This window comes from Eurosta solidaginis, chromosome 4 (assembly GCF_040869045.1).
Source record: "Eurosta solidaginis isolate ZX-2024a chromosome 4, ASM4086904v1, whole genome shotgun sequence".
NCBI lineage: Eukaryota > Metazoa > Arthropoda > Insecta > Diptera > Tephritidae > Eurosta > Eurosta solidaginis.
Window position 1 is genome coordinate 110,330,418 of NC_090322.1, and position 20,877 is coordinate 110,351,294.

The 20,877-nt window shown below is 36.7% G+C and overlaps 1 protein-coding gene across 10 annotated transcripts in view; it reads left to right on the plus strand.

Annotated features, from left to right (window-relative positions):
- Sik2 (Salt-inducible kinase 2) overlaps nucleotides 1–20,877 on the plus strand; it is a 964,644-nt gene that overhangs the window by 860,202 nt on the left and 83,565 nt on the right. For 9 of the 10 annotated variants that reach the window (XR_010952760.1, XR_010952759.1, XR_010952762.1 and 6 more), the window contains one exon: nucleotides 9,247–10,207. Coding sequence is in view for 3 of the 10 variants with exons in the window: in XM_067782444.1 (XP_067638545.1) it covers nucleotides 9,247–10,207 (961 nt within the window). In the remaining 7 variants the exon portion in view is untranslated. Of the gene's footprint in view, nucleotides 1–9,246; nucleotides 10,212–20,877 lie in introns of all 10 variants that reach the window. The other variant, XM_067782445.1, reaches the window with a different exon arrangement.

A 20,877-nucleotide genomic window follows, 5' to 3' on the forward strand; every position in this document is an offset into this window, starting at 1 on the left:
ATAGAACAACTGCCGAAATGCCTAGAAAAAGGTCTTCCAGCCCTAATTACAAGTGAGACTTACCTGTTGTTAAAAGATTAAATATTAACACCGAATTTCTGGAAAAAGATCCTGCAACTTGGCCGCAGAATATCAACAACCAGGAGGGACAAAGGATGGTAAACAACTTGAAAGTTGTGAACGACATGGCAAAGCGAGGAGTGAAGCTCATCACAGATTACAACGAACGAGCACCAAAAACAATACGTTCTCCAAGTAGTCAGCAGATGCCGTCAGCTGTATCGAGATAGCTCCAAAATCACATTCTGTCAGTCCCTTGAATAAATTTAAATAAGAATAAAATAAAAAAGACATTTATTATTCTTGACTTTTTAAATACATAATTCCAAAATTGATAATATAGTAAGGAAAATGGGTTTCTTCACAATAAGCTCCATCTTCCCTCTAAGGGGTACCTGGTCACGTTTTTAGGGACATTAGCTTTTTTGTGTCGAATTTAGTATTACTTATGTACATATTTTTTTATTGCATATAAAATATTGTTAACAGTATCGCCTTTAATTCCATGTATGACAGGGGCAAATGGGTTTACCCGTTCCAGAGATATGGGTCGCCGAAGTCGCCAAACTGCCAAAAACTCGAGATATTCAAAATTTTGACGCCCCAGTGGCACGGGTTAACATCTTACAATTGTGCTAAACTTTGGTAAACTTAAAATCTAACAAAATGAAACATTTTTGGGGGTGCCCCAAAAAAAATCAAACATTTTTTTAAACCACCCTAATGTACGCGTTTGCCGTCAGGACAACAACGCTGCAATGCCGGGATGATCAACCTATACATAAGCTTTACTGTTTGCCGCCCCATGTACATATATTTGTTGTTAAGGATTTTTGTTTACGATTACTGTTCTTTCATTTATTTACATTTTCCGTTTATGTTCAGTTTCCAGCATACTTATTACATTTAATTAGAGAAAAGCTTTTTTAGTCTTCTTGTTGCGTAGTTTACGGAAGTCTGCAACCTACACGCCTTTTCAAATCAGGAAAAAATTAGCCATGCAACTCATTCTACCTATACTAACCTATCCTGAGCTAGTTTATAACAAGTTAGACTCTATATCTGCTAAAAAAAATTGATGTTTCGTTTAATTAAGTCACACGTTACGCGTTTGGGTTGAGAAAGTTTGAGCATATCTCGGCCTGGAAGTCTAAACTTCTAGGTTGTAGTATATTCAATTATCAGACGGCTAGAAGTTGCATTTTTCTCTACCGACTAATTCAACAACAAACGCCGTTGATTTATATAACAAACTTGTGTTTAGTAAATCCACTCGTTCATTTAATTGAACTATTCCTTTATTAATTCCACAAGACTGTTCTTTGTCAACGCTGCCCGTCTCTGACACTCTATTCCTGCTGCTTAAAAAAATACCCTAAACCAAAACAACTATAGGAGAGTCCTCCTTAGCTACTTTTCTACTTGAAAACCTAATCTTACCACTAAAATATCCGAATATCTATATCTATCTATATCTTTATCTTGACTACATTCCTATTTTCTCACTTATTCATTGTGTATTTAATTTATTATTCAGACCAATTCTAAATATTCTCGCGGAATTTTGTTCTCGCGGATTTTTTTATTCCCGCGGAAAAATTCCTCGAATTCTGTTCTCCTAGGGAGAACAATAATTGGGGAATAGGAATTTCGAATTTTCGAAGTCAGCTGTTTTGTCAATTGAAATTTCGTTGCACATTTCTTATTTTGTTTAAAAAATTTTAAAGTTTAATTATTGTTGCAAATTTGTTGGAAATTAAGAAATAAAATATAAACATTGCACAGTATTTATTTCATTTCATGTGGTATTCACTGAAATGAGTAATGAATTGGTGCCACAGCAACATCAACAGCAGAACATAAGAAGAAGACGGCCGCACACAAATCTGCCGGAGTTGCCTGCTTTCATTCAGCAAAGCAATTTTCTGGCGGCCAAGTTGAGTTGAATTCGTCCTTCATCATATGCCAAAATCTATTTAAGCCTTATTAAAAAATCCTTGCGCAATTTCTGGATGGCTGCATCAAATTTGTATACCAAGAGCTCTACCGTTGCTTATGATATACTTTTCAACTTAAAATAAAGAATATTGTGGTTGTAGTTGTTGTTGTATTAGAAGTGAGAATATTGTGGTAGAATATAAATACATCTTTTAACACAAATTTGTACAAATAAGTGTTCTTTCTTAAAATAACCAATTTCCTTTAACTATTTTGATGCATTCCCTTTAATTTAACAGGTGAAAAAACTCCTATGAAATGGCAGAGAAATCTCCCTCTCCCTCACATTCATAATACCTACTTTTCTCCCATAACCGGTTTCCGCTTTTTCGAATATTGTTCAGAATAGGAGGAAAGGGAGAAGTGAAAAAACTCACAAGGAATTTTTATTTAGAATACGAGGAATGGGAGAAGGGAGAAAACTCGCACGGAATTTTCGTTTAGAATTGGGCTGATTATATTAAAACAGTGTAACTTTCTCTCATACTAAGATAATTACATACTGTTTTCACATTGATATGGCTAATCAATCTCCCAGATGCGGTTGGCTTTCTATACCAATCTATTGTAAACTTGTTGTTCCTTCCAATGACAAGTGGTATCTATAAAAGGCATTTGCCCATCTTTTTCTCTCTCTAACGTGAACTTAATTGATTTGTAATACCCATTGAGCAGATTAAGCATTATGTCCATGTCTTCACTCTTGACTATGGCGAATAGATCATCCACATATTTGGTGAGCAATCGTGGTTTGTTAACCGAGTCCGTCTCAAACCTGGTTAGCAGCTCCTCCATATAATATCTGCTATAACAGGTGACGCTGGTGATCTCATCGGCATCCCTGAGCGTTGCTCGTATATTTTGCTGTTGTATTTAAAATATCTATTTTCTTTTATACAGAACTTGACTACTGTCAAGAAATTTCTTTGGTCATAGTTGTGTGCTCTTGTATCTTGTTGCACTTGGACCCTATTATTTCGAGTTCAGGATCCACACGGATACTAGGGAATAACGACACAACATCGAACGATACTAAACTTTCGTCATCATTGACATATGTATTTTTTATTTTGTTCTTGAAATCAATCGCGTCTTTTATGTTGTATTTAGATGAGGCGGTAAGCTTTTAAAACATTTGGATGACAGATTTACATAGATTATAGGATTGAGAATTGACGGACGAACAAATGGGCCTAAGTGGGATGCCTTCCTTGTGGATTTTGGGGAGACCATAAATACGGGGTGGATCTGATGTTTTACACTTAAGACGAAACTTTTGTGTTGTCGTCTTGTTAATATGATTTCTTATTAGTGTCGTTGGGTTATTCCCTTCAATTTCTTGTTTGTCCTTTTTCTTAATTGTTTGAATGTAGTTTTATCCATCTGCTCTCATTTTAGATAGTGGAAATTGTTAAATTTCTGTGGGCAATGCGTATTTGGGGCCAAGAGAAAAAAAACACTGGATGTTTTCAGGTATTTTTAAATTTGTCGTGTTAGGGATCCATTCAGGTATCACCCTAATGTTCAAGAGTTGTTGTTGTTTCTCTTTTAAACCCTCGTACTTGTTCGTCTGTATGTTTTTGATATTGGTTTTGTGTTTTTTGTCAAAAGTTCTTCACTTTCGAAGAAAGCATCGAAGTCGTGTCTGTTGAGGTCTTGTTTTATTTATAACCCTTTTTCATATTTTTGTAGACGTTTGAAGTGGGTAGGACTTCTCGATGTGCCCTCCGTTTAGACATGATTTTGTTGTTTTTTGGGCCGTCGGTATAAAGTATTTTTGATTTTTTTTTTGTTTTTTTTTTTTGAACTCACAGGCCGATATAAATAAAAACAATATATGTTGTTATTTGTTTATTTATCCGATATTTCGACTTCAGTCTGAAGTCATTGCAAAATAATACAAAAAAATTGTATAACAAAAAAACAAAAATTTGTATACCAAACATTTACTCTACTTACACCTTCAGATATGTTTGGATGACTAAAAAGACGTTTCCCTTATTAACTGTAATAAGTTTCCTGGAAACTGAACATTATCCTGACTTCGAGAAGGTTTCAATCTTAGAAAAAGGGAAAAATACAACAAGCGCTTCATATTAGAAATGCTACACATAGTGGTAAGAAAATGAATTTCAAAGCTGAAACCGCTGATTACGCAGATTTAGATTTTAAGATTGCCAAAGTTTGAGCACAATCGGAAGATGTTAACCCGTGCCACTGGGGCCTCAAAGTTTTGAAATTCTCGATTTTTTGGCAGTTTGGCGACTTCGGCGACCCATATCTCTGGAACGGGCCAGTGTCATACATCAAATTAAAGGCGATACTGTTAATAAAAAATGCAATAAAAAAGTTCCTAAGTAGTACTGAAATCGAGATGAAGCCAGTGCCCCTAAAAACGTGACTAGGTACCCCTTTGAGCGAAGATGCATTATTTGTATTATTATTGCTTATTATGGACAAATACTTGTACTTTGGATTCCCATTTCATTTAAATATGTTTTCTTTGGTATACCGTTAGTTTGAAACCCACAGCAATGTTGTTGTTTTGTTATGTCAGGTATGTCTCTATTTTTCCTCATACTTTATCACTGGCGACCCCAAGTAGGTAAAACCAAACTAGTTTAAAAATGTATTGGGTTACCCTACTACTATTGTTATACTTTAAGTAGAAGTCCAGGTAATCAGAGTTTTTTATTAAAAAAAGAAAATGATAGCTAGCTGGTTTTTGCTTTTATGATTTTGTTTCTTGGTCTGTTGAAAAGTATTCGCTGAACACCGGAAGTCGTACTTTGTTCTAAGTTCGTGTGATCGAGTTTAAAAAACTAAGCTAACTACAAAAGACATTTTTATTTTAGTTAGGTCGGTACCTACCAAGACGTTCTCTTTGTTTTAGTTAGTGTTATTTTGGGTCATTTATTCTTTCTTCTAGTGAACATTTTTATTTCTCGTCAAAGGGATTACTTCTACATCTGGCGTGAGAAGTAGAGGTAGAGACAAAATTTTTCTAATTGACTATCCAGCTCATCAGATAACTGGATATAAGCTGTCCTCCAATCGACAAGTTCTAGCTACTATGTTAAAAAATTTGCGTACTATGAAGTTAAATGTGAGAGACTCTGCCACAACTACTGTTGATGAGTTTTTTGTTTTTTGGATAAAAGCTCGAATTCCTACAAAACAAAACAAAAATATCATAGAAAAGCTGGAAAAACTGTACAATGATTGAAGAAAAATGCAAAAGTACAAGAATAGAAAAACGGAAAGTGCAAGAAATGGTGTAAAAGAGTTTACCCTAAAGTTGGGTGATCTCATTGATATTGCCCACCAAGATGCCCTGACGATGATGACTTTAGAAGAAGACAAGGAGTTTCTATTGAAACAAAGACAGAAAGGAAGGCTAGGTTCCATGCTCGGAGTTGCCCTGAAGTTATCTCAACCTGAAGAAAGATTACTACAGAACCAACGGAAGGTCTTGGACAAAGAACTTGAAGCGGGAAATTTAGGTAAGCATTTAAAAAAAAAATGTTTTATTTGTAGCGAAACTTTATAAGATCTATGTAGATCACTAGCTAAAATTTCCATCTATATTAACTTTATACTTATTGTCTCATCTCATTGTTCACACAGACGGTGAAGCTCATGGACGACGAGACAACTGAAAAGTCAAAAGGACGTTAAAAGCCGTATGAAGAGCTCGAGATGAACGTAAAATCTGAAGGACCATCTGCCCCGAAGAGAATCAAGCGTGGCTTCAAAGAAGTCCTAGAGCTTGAGAGCTTGGTCGTGGCTATGTGCTTCGATACAATAGCATCAAATACTGGGAGACTCAATGGAGCGTGCTATATCCTGGAGCAGATATTATGTCGAAAGCTCCTGTACATAGCGCGCCGACACCACGTTGCAGAAGTATTGTTGAGAGGGGTTTTTGAGTGCAAGTTTGGCTGCACATCTGAACCTCAACCAGACATATTCAAGAGGTTTCTAAAAGAATCGTCGGCGATTGATAAATCCAAGTCCGAAGTAGGCGCGAATGTTTTGAAACTACTGCCAAAAGAAGAAGTACAGAATATCAAAGAAGAACTGCAAAGAGAACTTATGGAATGCCAGCCAAGAGACGACTACAAAGAGCTGTAATATTTGGCATTGGTATATCTTGGCCATCTTGACGGAAAAGATGTGCAATTCAGGTCTACAGGTCCAGTACACCATGCCCCGTAGATGGCAAAAGCTATTTAGTGCCTGAAAATACAACTCTTCTGTGACCAGTTTAAGCTGACTTTCCAAGAACAAGAGACCCTAGAAGCACTTTGTGTTTTCATGTTTCGAGTATAAAGCCTGGTTTAACGCCCCCAGAGAGTGTTTAGCACCAAAACAAGACCTATACCTCATTGAAAATATATTAAAATACGAAAGCATTGGCAAAGAAATATCAGAAAAAGGAATTAACAAAATGATAAATTACCTATGTTATCTTAGTCCTGAACTTATTGTCCTGGCATTGTTTGACCCGACAGTGTAAAACACCGTAAATAGCCAAATTGCAACAAAAATTTTAACAATTCAAGCAGAAGAAAATGAGAAGTATTCAAGAAATATGCGACCAAACTAAAAATAGAACAACTGCCGAAATGCCTAGAAAAAGGTCTTCCAGCCCTAATTACAAGTGAGACTTACCTGTTGTTAAAAGATTAAATATTAACACCGAATTTCTGGAAAAAGATCCTGCAACTTGGCCGCAGAATATCAACAACCAGGAGGGATAAAGGATGGTAAACAACTTGAAAGTTGTGAACGACATGGCAAAGCGAGGAGTGAAGCTCATCACAGATTACAACCAATTACTTACAAAGAACGAGCACCAAAAACAATACGTTCTCCAAGTAGTCAGCAGATGCCGTCAGCTGTATCCAGATAGCTCCAAAATCACATTATGTCAGTCCCTTGAATAAATTTAAATAAGAATAAAATAAAAAAAAGATATTTATTATTCTTGACTTTTTAAATACATAATTCCAAAATTGATAATATAGTAAGGAAAATGGGTTTCTTCACAATAAGTTCCATCTTCCCTCTAAGGGGTACCTGGTCACGTTTTTAGGGACATTAGCTTTTTTGTGTCGAATTTAGTACTACTTATGTACTTATTTTTTTTATTGCATATAAAATATTATTAACAGTATTGCCTTTAATTCCATGTATGACACAGGCAAATGGGTTCACCCGTTCCAGAGATATGGGTCGCCGAAGTCGCCAAACTGCCAAAAACTCGAGATATTCAAAATTTTGACGCCCCAGTGGCACGAGTTAACATCTTACAATTGTGCTCAAACTTTGGTAAACTTAAAATCTAACAAAATGAAACATTTTTGGGGGTGCCCCAAAAAAAATCAAACATTTTTTTAAACCACCCTAATGTACGCGTTCGCCGTCAGGACAACAACGCTGCAATGCCGGGATGATCAACCTATACATAAGCTTTACTGTTTGCCGCCCCATGTACATATATTTGTTGTTAAGGATTTTTGTTTACGATTACTGTTCTTTCATTTATTTACATTTTCCGTTTATGTTCAGTTTCCAGCATACTTATTACATTTAATTAGAGAAAAGCTTTTTTAGTCTTCTTGTTGCGTAGTTTACGGAAGTCTGCAACCTACACGCCTTTTCAAATCCGGAAAAAATTAGCCATGCAACTCATTCTACCTATACTAACCTATTCTGAGCTAGTTTATAACAAGTTAGACTCTATATCTGCTACAAAAAATTGATGTTTCGTTTAATTAAGTCACACGTTACGCGTTTGGGTTGAGAAAGTTTGACCATATCTCGGCCTGGAAGTCTAAACTTCTAGGTTGTAGTATATTCAATTATCAGAAGGCTAGAAGTTGCATTTTTCTCTACCGACTAATTCAACAACAAACGCCGTTGTTTTTATATAACAAACTTGTGTTTAGTAAATTCACTCGTTCATTTATTTGAACTATTCCTTTATTTAACTATGTTAATTCCACAAGACTGTTCTTTGTCAACGCTGCGCATCTCTGACACTCCATTCCTGCTGCTTAAAAAAATACCCTAAACCAAAACAACTATAGGAGAGTCCTCCTTAGCTACTTTTCTACTTGAAAACCTAATCTTACCACTAAAATATCCGAATATCTATATCTATCTATATCTTTATCTTGACTACATTCCTTTTTTCTCACTTATTCATTGTGTATTTAATTTATTATTATATTAAAACAGTGTAACTTTCTCTCATACTAAGATAATTACATACTGTCTTCACATTGATATGGCTTAGTTTAAGTTTTTAGTTTAAGTTCATATATTTGTACGCATGTCGAAACCGACTGTCAATACTAATTCATTGTTGTGCTAAAAAGATTTCAATATCTTATTGTGCTAATTTTAAATCCTGAATAAATGTTAAAATGTTAATTACGCAAACTCAAAAAAATTACCAATTTATGAATTCTCATTATGAAATTACATTTCTCATTATCAATTTGTATTTTCTCAATAAAAAATCATATTACTCATTAAACATACATATCTGAAGGTATAAGTAGAGTAAATGTTATACTAATTTTTTGTTATACAATTGCGTTCGTATTATTACTGCTTTTATATTTACAAAATACTATAAGGGAGTTTAGGGCTCTGAAAATAATTATGTACCAGAATCACGTTATCAGGTTCTCCATAAAGATCATATTCAATAGCTTTTGTTGTGTACCAAACGTAAAACTCCCACTTCAGATTTCTCTGATTTCACTTTTTATACTTTACTGCCTTTTTGCCATGGACGGCTGTATAATACGAATGAATTAATCATTTTACAGTATTATTAAGTAAGACTCCTGATTATTTTTAGTAATAATATGATTTCATAGCTACAAGAAAATCCTATTTTTATATGGGAGACAAAGAAAATTCCCTTTTTCCAAATTTTATAGTGAAATATCCCTCAAATAATTTCCCACAATCTGACGTCATTGATTTAGGGAAGGATTTCTATGGCCAAATATCATATACCATTTTTTATTATTTCAATAACTATTTTTCTGGTTTTTGGGAATTTTTTTAAGTATTCATGTATACATTTCTACCTTGGCGAAAACGAAAATTTTGAGCATGTCCAATACAAAAATACTTACTTATGTATCTGTTTGTCTGTATTTCCAGGGAAGGTCGACGGGCAAGTGATGGTCTTGTTGCTCAAGGACTTGTTAATTCTACGACAATTTTAAATTCTGGTGTGGGCTATGGAAGCTATCGCTACGATATTCAAAAGCCATACTGTTGGTTGGAATTGCAGCAACTACAAAGAGAAGTTGTATCACTGGAATCCAAATACCGTAGCAATAAAGTACCCTTAGATGACGGGGGGGTTTATCAATTTCAAAATAGTCAATTTTACGCAATACCAAATAGACTGCCGCTAGACTTACATCAACAGTTTATACAAATGCCCAATGTACCAAGGACTCCACATTTAGTACGTCCAATTCATAGTTTGGATGGCGTTGATGTACCGACACCATTGTTGAATAATATGAGAATTGATGCATACAGTCTTCCGATGGCTGCATCTGCTCGAGGAGATATGACATTGCTTTGCAACATGAACCCGTTGGCGTTACAGCGGCAACCACTTCAACAACAATTACTCCAACACAGACTTTTGCAACAAAAGCGTCAACTATTACAAAAGCAATACGCATTAGAATCTCATATTTCGCGTCAGCAGCATCTTATACGTGAGCAATCTTACAAAATTGTACAGCCACAACAAGTTGTGGGCCAAGGTTTGATAGCACCGAATTTCGAGTCAACGGAATCAACCCCACCTAATGATTTGTTTATAAATGACTTAAATGCGTTTGAACGAAATACAGGAAATTTTCAGCAATCTCCATTGATTAATTTACCTTATGGTCCAGCTATAAATAATTACATGAAGACATCATATATAAAACAATCGCAAAATCTATCTTTGTTAACAATGCCAACAAAATATATACCGCCGTTAAGCAGACATGCGTCGGAAACATGGTGTTCACTTCCAACAACAATGAATAGTAGTCAATTGAAAAAAGTAAACTTCGAGAATGGTGGACCTTTAGCTCAACAGTTTCATGCAAATGTAGGTAAACTAAATCATTCATATCTACGTATGTACGTATTAGAGGTACACGCCGCCGATAAACGCCGCCGCCGCCGCCGATTTTAGTCGTTTTTCGCTCGCCGCCGCCGAATGTCAAAAATATCGGCGCGGCGGCGGCGTCCGGCGCGTTACTATATTTTCTACTCGTTTAAGACTGTTTAGGCCATTTATTGTTCATGTCGAAAATTGGTCGGATATGGTCGAAAATTGGTCGGATATGGTGGAAAGTGGTATCAACGGATGCGCTTCACTGCTACTTCGATGTAAGCTTAACACAGACTTTGGATCACCCAATTCACCAAGTTATTAAAACAAAACACTAAAAGAAAAGTTTTATAATAAAGTTGTTAAAAAAGCAAATTACCCAAAAAAGGTGCCGATTTACAAAAAAAATTTTGCACTGCGATTGGCTGAAGGAATAAGCGAAATCAGTGATGCAAAATCCTTTAGTAGGTTCTAGGGGCATAAACACTCCTTTGAAATGATTCTTACCTCATACTTAAGTTGAGGATATATGTACGTATGAGAAGGGTTTGAAAATCACTCGGGCTTACATTTAAACACCTGTTATTTATTTGCGAAACTATACAAAGCGTCTGAAATGTTAATTTTGATTTTCACACTTCATCCTTCAACACCCAAGTCTCCCGGTTTGACATTTCCTAAGGTTGGCGGCCCTATCCAAAACTAGTCCCTTGGAGTTAATCACATTGTTTATAGCATACCAACCAAGTTTAAATATAACCTACGCGTTACGGCTACTTTTACAAATGTCAATACGTTGTCACATATATTTACCAGGTGAGGCTTTGTCTTTCGCAAGAACACCCAAAGTGGTGAAGCAAAAGTTTTTCCAAGACAATCGAACTAATGACCGTGTGTGCTACTACCCTAACGTAGTGGACAGTCGAACTAGTCTGAAAACTGAAGCTACGCGGTCATCGTTTCTAAAATATCCTTTTGATTTAACGAAGACTATTGAAATCAACGTTGTGAACACAAACGTCACCCATGGTTACGCAATGACATCCACTTAGAGTGCTTATGATTTAGAGGGCGGCATCCTTGGACGAATAGTCACTCCCTAATGTTTGAAGGTGTTTCTCTGGTGTAGCTCGGCAGCATAGCGCGACAAAAACATCAATTAGAAAGTCTTCGGAACTACACCTAGATCTTCTAGGAAAGTGACGTCGACGACGTACATATGAGTTAGAAGTCGCAGTCCTATAGCTTCTGTGCTGGCATACGGTGTGAGAGTAAGGAGGCGTGGTAGCGACTGGTGGTTGGGATTGCTACTGTTCGGGAATTGTAGCTCGAAAAAACTGGATGCGCTCTGTGCCACGAGGGTCATGAGTATTAATAGACCATTAATAGCAACCGCAAGTTGCCTTTGTGCGTGACCGGCAAGGAGCCACAAATGATTGTGTTCGCCACGATTATTAGGAGTTAACCCCAGGTGAAACTAAGCTTTGCACGAGATATACAGACAAAAGTGTGACCATTTTGTGTATCTCTATTTCTTTTCAGCAGACGTAGCAGTACCTTCCAAAGACCGGGGTTAGGTTCAAAGCCTCCCTGGAGTAATTGAACGAGGGGCAATCCCTCCGCAAAGAGCTACTTCTGAAAATTATTGAACGAACTGGAGGTTTTTGAGGCAAAAATCCCGGATCTTTCCGAAATGGTCGAAACGTTAATTTCCTTAAATACATAAAAATAAAACCTTTCCAAAGTATTATCTTTTTAAATAGAAAAATCAAGCTTTTTAAAGTAAGAACACCGGCGTACTCCGGCGCGTCACCCACGTCGCCGCCGCCGCCGAGAAAGTGATCGGCGTAAACCTCTAGTACGTATGTATGTATGTTTTATATCGTTAGCTTAATTCACAAACGTCCTAACCAAATGTCTGTGAAGTTGATATCTCGGAAAAAAAAAAGAAACTGTTCAAATAGTTCTGGAGTTCCTGGAAAAAATACAAAATGGTCTGGCTTTTTAGCTAGAAAAAAAGGTTTAAATGTTTTTGTATGCCAACTTCACGCAGCATACAAAATGTTGAAAACCGCAGAATTTCACCAAATATTTACATAAATCAAAAATTTTAAAAAAATTAAAAAAAGTTGTTCTGGGTAACTTTTCAAAAATTAGGAGTTCCTGAAAAGGAGGAAAAAAGTTCTGCAAAATTACGCCCAATATTCACTTTTTCCTTTCAGTTTTTCTTTCTATCTGAAAGATCGGTGGTATGGGATAGGTATATACTATATACATATATCTCCGATCAAAGTGATTTTTTCAGGAAATCTGCTATGATATATAAGAATAAATATCACCAAAAAAAAAAAAAAAATAAATAAATATCACCAAGCTTAACATTTTTATATGTATTTTTGTTGGGCCAAGCAAAAATTATATTTTTATTGCTATTTTTGGAGCTTTTCGGCCGGTTGATTTAAATAAAACAGGGATTTATTAGACCCTACGCGTTTCGACGCTTATTCGCGTCTTCATCAGGAATTTATTTGACATTTAACATTTAAAATTCGAATACTAATATTTTTATCAGTATGTACATAGCAAACATAAAAGATTTCGATCGGAATGCAATGCGTGATGTTGACGGTAGAGGACGTGCAAGTTGCTCAATGTTTGAAAACGTATCTGTGTATTTATGTTTGCTATGTACATAATTATATGTTGTGATAAAAATATTATTATTCGAATTTTAAACGTTAAATGTCATATGAGTTCCTGATGAAGACGCGAATAAGCGTCGAAACGCGTAGGATCTAATAAATCCCTGTTTTATTTAAATCAACCGGCCGAAAAGCTCCAAAAATAGCAATAAAATATTAACATTTTTATATTGGAAATTAAGGGAGAAATTGCCAAAACTATTTCTATCTGAACGATCGGTTGTATGGGATATATACTATATATAGCTCCGATCAAAGTGATTTTTCAGGAAATCCTCTATGATATATTCGAATAAATATCACCAAGTTTATCATTTTTATATTGGAAATTAAGGGAGAAATGGCTAAAAATCTTTCTATCTGAACGATCGGTTGTATGGGATATACATATATTATATGTAGCTCCGATCGAAATGATTTTTTCATGAAATATTCTATGTTATATTAGAATAAATATCACCATGTTTAATGTTTTTATATTGGAAATTAAGGAGAAATTGCCAAAAATCTTTCTATCCGTACGATCGGTTGTATGGGATATAACTATATATAGCTCCGATCAAAGTGATTTTTTTCAGAAAATCTTCTATAATATATTAAAATATATATCATCGAGTTTCACGTTTATACTTACTAAATTAAGGGAGAAATGGCCAAAAATCTTTCTATCTGAACGATCGGATTTATGGGATATAACTATATATAGCTCCGCTCCAAGTGATTTTTTCAGGATATCTTCTATGATATATTAGAATATATATCGCCGAGTTTCACGTTTATACTTTCTGAATTGCGGCAGGAATAATCAAAATCGTCTTATCTGAACGATCGGTTATATGGGAGATATATGTTATAGTGGTCCGATCCTACCGGATCCGACAAATGTCTAATATAATACAAAAATACATCCTTGTGCCAAATTTCATTGAGATATCTCAAAATTTGAGGGACTTGTTTGCGTTCAAACAGACAGACGGACATGGCTATATCAACTCAGTTCGTCGCCCTGATCAATTCGGTATACTTAATGGTGAGCCTATCTTCTATATTTCTCAACGTTACAAACATCGGATCGTAGTTAATATACCATTTCATTTTCATGAAAGGTATAAAAAGTAGCATTTCAAAAGCTCTGGAGTTCTTGAAAAGAAAAAAAAAGTACTGGCTTTTCAGATAAAAAAGAGGTTTTTAAATTTTGTATGCCAACTTCACACAAAATTTTAAACTTTGAAAAAAAAGTAAAAGAAAGTTCTGCAAAACCAAGGATGGGCTGGATCAAGCAGTTGTTTGCTAAGGTGTCCCGGTTTGTGAGAGTTTAGCAAAAACTGCCTGTTCAGCATTTCGTTATGCTCTTTAACGTTGAGCTATTTTGCTTCACTATGTAGGCACATCCCGTGGCAGCTCCGATTGCAGAATTTTGACAAACCTGCAGCATTTTCCAGAACGTGTTTTTAAGACCAGGCGACCAAACTGGTGACGCGTCGCACATGAGCCGCCGGCCAATTGCTTTGTACGTTGGTAGCAATATCAACGTCTAATATTTGCATCATTTGTTCTTTCCACGTCGTAAACAGAGTGGCCATGGATTTTGTCGGTGATTATGCCAGGTTGCGCGAGCTGTGGAAACTGGAAATACCGGGGAGATAGCTGTCTATTTTAGAAACTACTGCGTTTGGAAGTTTATTCCATCCGAGCCTACTGAGTTAGAGGGCTGGGCCTTTTTGAAGGCTTCTTCAACCTCTGTGGGGTGATGGTAATGGATGACATTTTGTGGTTGTGTTTATGTGCCCATCTGTTTGCACGACGTCTGACCTTGCCTACGGAAGTATACATTTTTAATTGTCGGCAAAAAGCGCTCGCGAATTTCTTCGAGTCCGACAAAGTTTTATCACCAAAAGCGATGGATTTTTATCATTGTGTTTTGTTGGATAAGATAGGGACTTGACGGTTGACCACAGTTTACCGACACCCGCAGAGAGGTTTGCAGTTATTAGGATGCTCCTCCCATTTGGCATGTTTGTGCTCATTTACCAACCGCATAATATCGAAGTTATGATTCCTAATATGGGGAACTCTAGTGGCGAGTTTTCTCGCTAGGTCACGCTTTCTTGCTAAGTGTGCAGTTTTTTCTACCGGCCGAAATAAAGTGTGACGAAGCTAAATCGATTACCTTGCGTAACGTACGCTCGCCTTGCCGGACATCAGTCGCAATGCGGAGAGCAGCAAAAATTGATTTGTGAAGGTTGTGAAGTCTTTCCAGCTTTATTAAAATTAATAAAAGTTAACTTTTTAGATGTGATAAAGTTAGCTAGCCGCTGTATTGAAAGGAGTATGGGCAGTTGGTGAGAGGCTTAAGTAAGCATCGGCTACCATTCGACGCAGTTTATGAGCCCTGCGCTGTCGATGAAAGTGTCTGGCGAGCTGTGACAGTTACCTGCGATTCGAGTGGGGGCATCGCCGCTAATCTTCGTCGCAGTCCCTCTGGGAGTTAGAGATGAGTGGACAAGACTTAACGGAATTAGGCTTTGTCGTGTGTGCTCTTCCACTGCTGCTGGAGTACCTGGTGTTGATGGGTTGGTACTTGTGTTTTCGCAGCACAGTGCAACGAATGCCCGGGCGGACGGTATCCATTTCTAAGCCTGGAACATCTATGAAGGGGCACCGGCCAAAGTATGAACTGCATTGGACCGATGTCGCAAGCATAAATATTCCTAGCTGGCAAATGGAGCACGTGGTGTGGGGGACTAGGAGTTCATAACTCCTTCTTACGCGAGTGCGTGTTCCGGAAAAGGAGCGGAGAACTGGGGTGACTCAGAGCCTTGGCGCAGTAAAAGCAGACACGCCTGCCCTCATAATCCAGTCATGAATTTTAAAATACTAGGGAGGAAAAACATTTGGTTCCTTTTGTACTACCTTAGTAATGTAATGTGCCGAAAATCGAAGACAACGGGGACATAAAAGAAAAGAGAAAACAGGGGAAAATGAAGGAAAAGTAGAGGAAGTTAGAAGGAAGTCGAAAAAGTGAAGATAACTACAGTAAGAGGGAAAGTGAGAGTACAAATATGGGGCAATGGTTTGAGACAAAGTAGTAAAAAGAGATTAACAGGAAAACTAAGAATAATATAAGGATAAGCTTGAGAGTAACAATGAAATTTGGACTTGTACAAGATCAAGAGCGGGAAGAGTAGGAGGAAAAGCGCGAGGATTTGCGGAAGAATGGAAATGATAGGGAAGTTAGATGAGCCGATTATGGTAAACTAGAAAATGTATGGGGAGAGGAAAGAAGACAGGAAGAAGAGGGTTAGACAGCGGAGAGTCAGGTGTATAGATATAGAAAATTAGAACAATGTCTGGCGAGTTTGATCACACAGCTGGGAGTATTTCATGTTTGTCTAAACCTCTCCAGGGTTAGCCAGGGCTGTTTAAAATAAATTTCTGATAAACCACAGATTCCTTTTTTGCCAGCAGGTAAATATATAAGCTCTGAGTTTTTGAACCATCGTTACTGTAAAACCTCTGTTTTTTTACACCAGCCACCTCGTTTTGCTCAATGAGCGAGGTAGGTTTACAAAGAAAAATGTTGGGTCTTGAGACCGTATGCCGTTAATCATGCGTTTTCATATGACAAGCCTCACAGCTACTCATCTCCAAGTCCATGATATTGTTATAGATCGTCAATAGTCTCATTGACGTCAACATTATATTTCCATATTCCTTTGTTGTTAAATGTGATGATCTGAAGATCCCGCCATTCAGTTGTCTGAAACGTTTCTCAGAAAAAGGAAATAACACCCTACCACAAAAGGCAATACACACCACAGGCGTTATTTTCCTGCACGTTACTTCATAGTTCAGAAAGGTATTAACGCACAATTTTTTATAATACTAAAAAAATTAATGCTGCACATATTACAAGAAGCAACACTCAAATTTATAAGGTCGAGTATTGTCAAATGCGACTCCATTTTGTAATATTGACTTCACCTGTCTGGTTTATTGCACCATGCTCAGAGCGATAATGTAATGGAGGATGTTTTGACATCTGTCAAATTGACCGCCCTTAGCTCCAGGTTGTATTTTGGAATCACACGAGATGGGGGCATAACAGAGGACCCCTTTTGGAAATAGTACATAAATTAATACAATTTAAATAATTCATTTTTGTAACGTCTGCAGCTGATAATACTTTAGGACAGGGGTCGACTGCTCATACACTGCAAAAAATGTTGGAAAAAGGTGTCGATATCAATAACCTGAAAGTAAAGACTTTACTAACGTCAAAATTTGTTTGCAAAAAAAACCATTTAAATTTTATGCTGAAAGGGGTTCTGCGACAGAAGACTGTCGATCGTACTCCAGGTCTTGGAGCGGTTAAAGATCATTATTCGGATTTAGATAACGAGGCCAAAACGTGTCTTTTAAACACTCTCCTGACATTTTTGAACGGGTATTAGCAGTCGACCCCTGTCCTGTAGTATAACTTACTTACTTAATTGGCGCTTAAGCGTTTATTTTGATGTCTGCATATGAGCCGTTTATTTTGAAAGTGGCACAAGTAGAAAGAAGCGGAATTGAGAAAAAAGTGGTGAGCGATTGTAAATTTTTTCAGAGCGATTACTTAAATTATTTGCTCAATAGTGTTTTCAAAAATTTTTTTAGACAACTGGTTTATTGCATTAGTTACATATTTTTAAATGTTTGCTTAACTGGCTGCTCAGATTTTATCTGTAAACTAGATGAAATGAATAGAAATATGCATGGCGGAACGATACAAGGTGGCAGCATGGTGACATACCTACAAACATAAATAAAAGTTCCATGTACTTTGTTTTTGTAAATTCGATGGAAAAATGTCAAAATAGTACTGCGCCGGAAGTTGATGTATCAAATCAAATAAAAAAAGTTTATAATCAGCTGTCCCGTGTTGCCACCTATGTATGTTTCCGCCAAGGAAATATGTAGTCTGATTTTCAGTATACACATTTAAAAGAAAAGTTGATTTGAGACACAGTTCAATTTAATAACCGCGGGCAAAAAACAAACCTATCTTTCATTATCTGGCCATTCGCGACAACCATTCTCCCTGTCTGCTATTATTTGAAAAGTAGGTATGGCAATGGAAGAATAGAAAGATTATTTACTTGTATGAATTCACAATGTCCGTACCTTCTATAATTCTTGGCTCAGAGCAAACATCCCATGAAACACTTTTCAGGAAAAAGTTTCAAAACAACCGATATGTGACTACTTTTAGTGTTCGAATATGCGCGAAATTACGAAAAAACTTCCCTTAGTAAACTGTTTATTTTTAATGTTTTCTATTTGATTTAGGTATTTTTATTTTTATTATTTAAATTTTTAATTTACAACATACAATTTTGATTTTTATAACTGAAATTTGTTATATGCACGGCATGAAAAAGATGGTAGTTCAACTAAAAAATTTCTGACGCATTTGGGAATTTTTGAAGTTTTATAAAGTTTGTTTTCTAGTAGCGTTACCATACTAATGTTTAAGCAAAATTGTGGTATTTCGGGATGGAAAATTCTTTCAGGATGAAAACACAATGACCATCTGAGGCAATAATAGTAAAACGTGGAATTATACTTTGAAAAGTTATAGATAATGACTCATACGTTTACGGTACTGATCCCAATTGACAAAAGTACATGTATACATACATATGTGTGCGTCTTTATCGCATGATTTTATTCAATGAATATAATACTTGGCAAGGAAGGATACCATCAAGATAGTATATATTGTATTTGTGATTTCCATAATAAATTTTAGCTTCTTTTAGGTGTAAATTTTAATGGTTAAGACAAAAAGCCCCGTTGTTATAGCAGTGCCAACACCAGAAAAAACGCCGTTCTAAAATCCAGAACCACCACACTCAATTCAAGCTCTTCATGTTCTTACTTTTTGTTCTTGAAAAACGAATGACTTGTTCTTAAAACAACAACCTTGTTCTTGGACTGACACCATTTACTTGAAAAGAGAACGGCTGGTCTTAAATTATGAACAAATGTTCTATTAATGACAACGAATGTTCTTAAATTAAGTACAATGTTCTTAAATTAAGTTCCAGAAAAAACAAGAAAGGAAGGCTAAGTTCGGGTGTAACCGAACATTACATACTCAGTTGAGAGCTATGGAGACAAAGTAAGGGAAAATCCCCATGTAGGAAAATGAACCTATGGTAACCCTGGATTGTGTTTGTATGACATGTGTATCAAATGGAAGGTATTAAAGAGTATTTTAAGAGGGCCATAGTTATATAGGTGGACGCCATTTAGGGATATCGCCATAAAGGTGGAACAGGGCTGACTCTAGAATTTGTTTGTACGATATGGGTAGCAAATGAAAGGCGTTAATGAGTATTTTAAAAGGGAGTGAGCCTTAGTTCTATAGGTGGACGCCTTTTCGAGACATCGCCATACAGGTGGACCAGGGATGACTCTAGAATTTATTTGTACGATATGGGTATCAAATGAAAGGTGTTAATGAGTATTTTAAAAGGGCGTGGGCCTTAGTTCTATAGGTGGACACCTTTTCGAGATATCGCCATAAAGGTGGACCTGGGGTGGCTCTAGAATTTGTTTGTACGATATGGGTATCAAATGAAAGGTGTTAATGAGTTTTTTAAAAGGGCGTGGGCCATAGTTCTATAGGTGGATGCCTTTTGGAGATATCGCCATTAAGGTGGACCAGGGGTGACTCTAGAATTTGTTTTTACGATATGGGTATCAAATGAAAGATATTAATGAGCATTTTAAAAGGGAGTGGGCCTTAGTTCTATGGGTGGACGCCTTTTTCTAGATATCGCCATAAAGGTGGACCAGGGGTGGCTCTATAATTTGTTTGTACGATATAGGTATCAAATGAAAGCTGTTAATGTGTATTTATAAAGGGGGTGGGCCTTAGTTCTATGGGTGGACGCCTTTTCGAGATATCGCCACAAAGGTGGACCAGGGGTGGCTCTAGAATTTGTTTGTACGATATGGGTATCAAATGAAAGGTGTTAATGAGTATTTTAAAAGGGAGTGGGCCTTAGTTCTATGGGTGGACGCCTTTTCGAGATATCGCCATAAAGGTGGACCAGGGGTGGCTCTAAAATTTGTTTGTACGATATGTGTATCAAATGAAAGCTGTTAATGAGTATTTATAAAGAGATTGGGCCTTAGTTATATGGGTGGACGCCTTTTTGAGATATCGCCACAAAGGTGGACCAGGGGTGGCTCTAGAATTTGTTTGTACGATATGGGTATCAAGTGAAAGGTGTTAATGAGTATTTTAAAAGGGAGTGTGCCTTAGTTCTATGGGTGGACGCCTTTTCGAGATATCGCCATAAAGGTGGACAAGGGGTGGCTCTAGAATTTGTTTGTACGATATGGGTATCAAATGAAAGGTGCTAATGAGTATTTTAAAAGGGAGTGGGCCTTAGTTCTATGGGTGGATTCCTTTTCGAGATATCACCATAAAGGTGGACCAAGGGTGGCTCTAGAATTTGTTTGTACGATATGGGTATCAAATGAAAGGTGTTAAAGAGTATTTTAAAAGGGAGTTGGCCTTAGTTCTATGGGTGGACGCCTTTTCGAGATATCGCCATAAAGGTGGACCAGGGGTGACTCTAGAATTTGTTTGTACTATATGGGTATCAAATGAAAGGTGTTAATGAGTATTTTAAAAAGAGTGGGCCTTAGTTCTATGGGTGGACGCCTTTTCGAGATATCGCCATAAAGGTGGACAAGGGGTGGCTCTAGAATTTGTTTGTACGATATGGGTATCAAATGAAAGGTGCTAATGAGTATTTTAAAAGGGAGTGGGCCTTAGTTCTATGGGTGGATTCCTTTTCGAGATATCGCCATAAAGGTGGACCAGGGCGGGCTCTAGAATTTGTTTGTACGATATGGGTATCAAATGAAAGGTGCTAATGAGTATTTTAAAAGGGAGTGGGC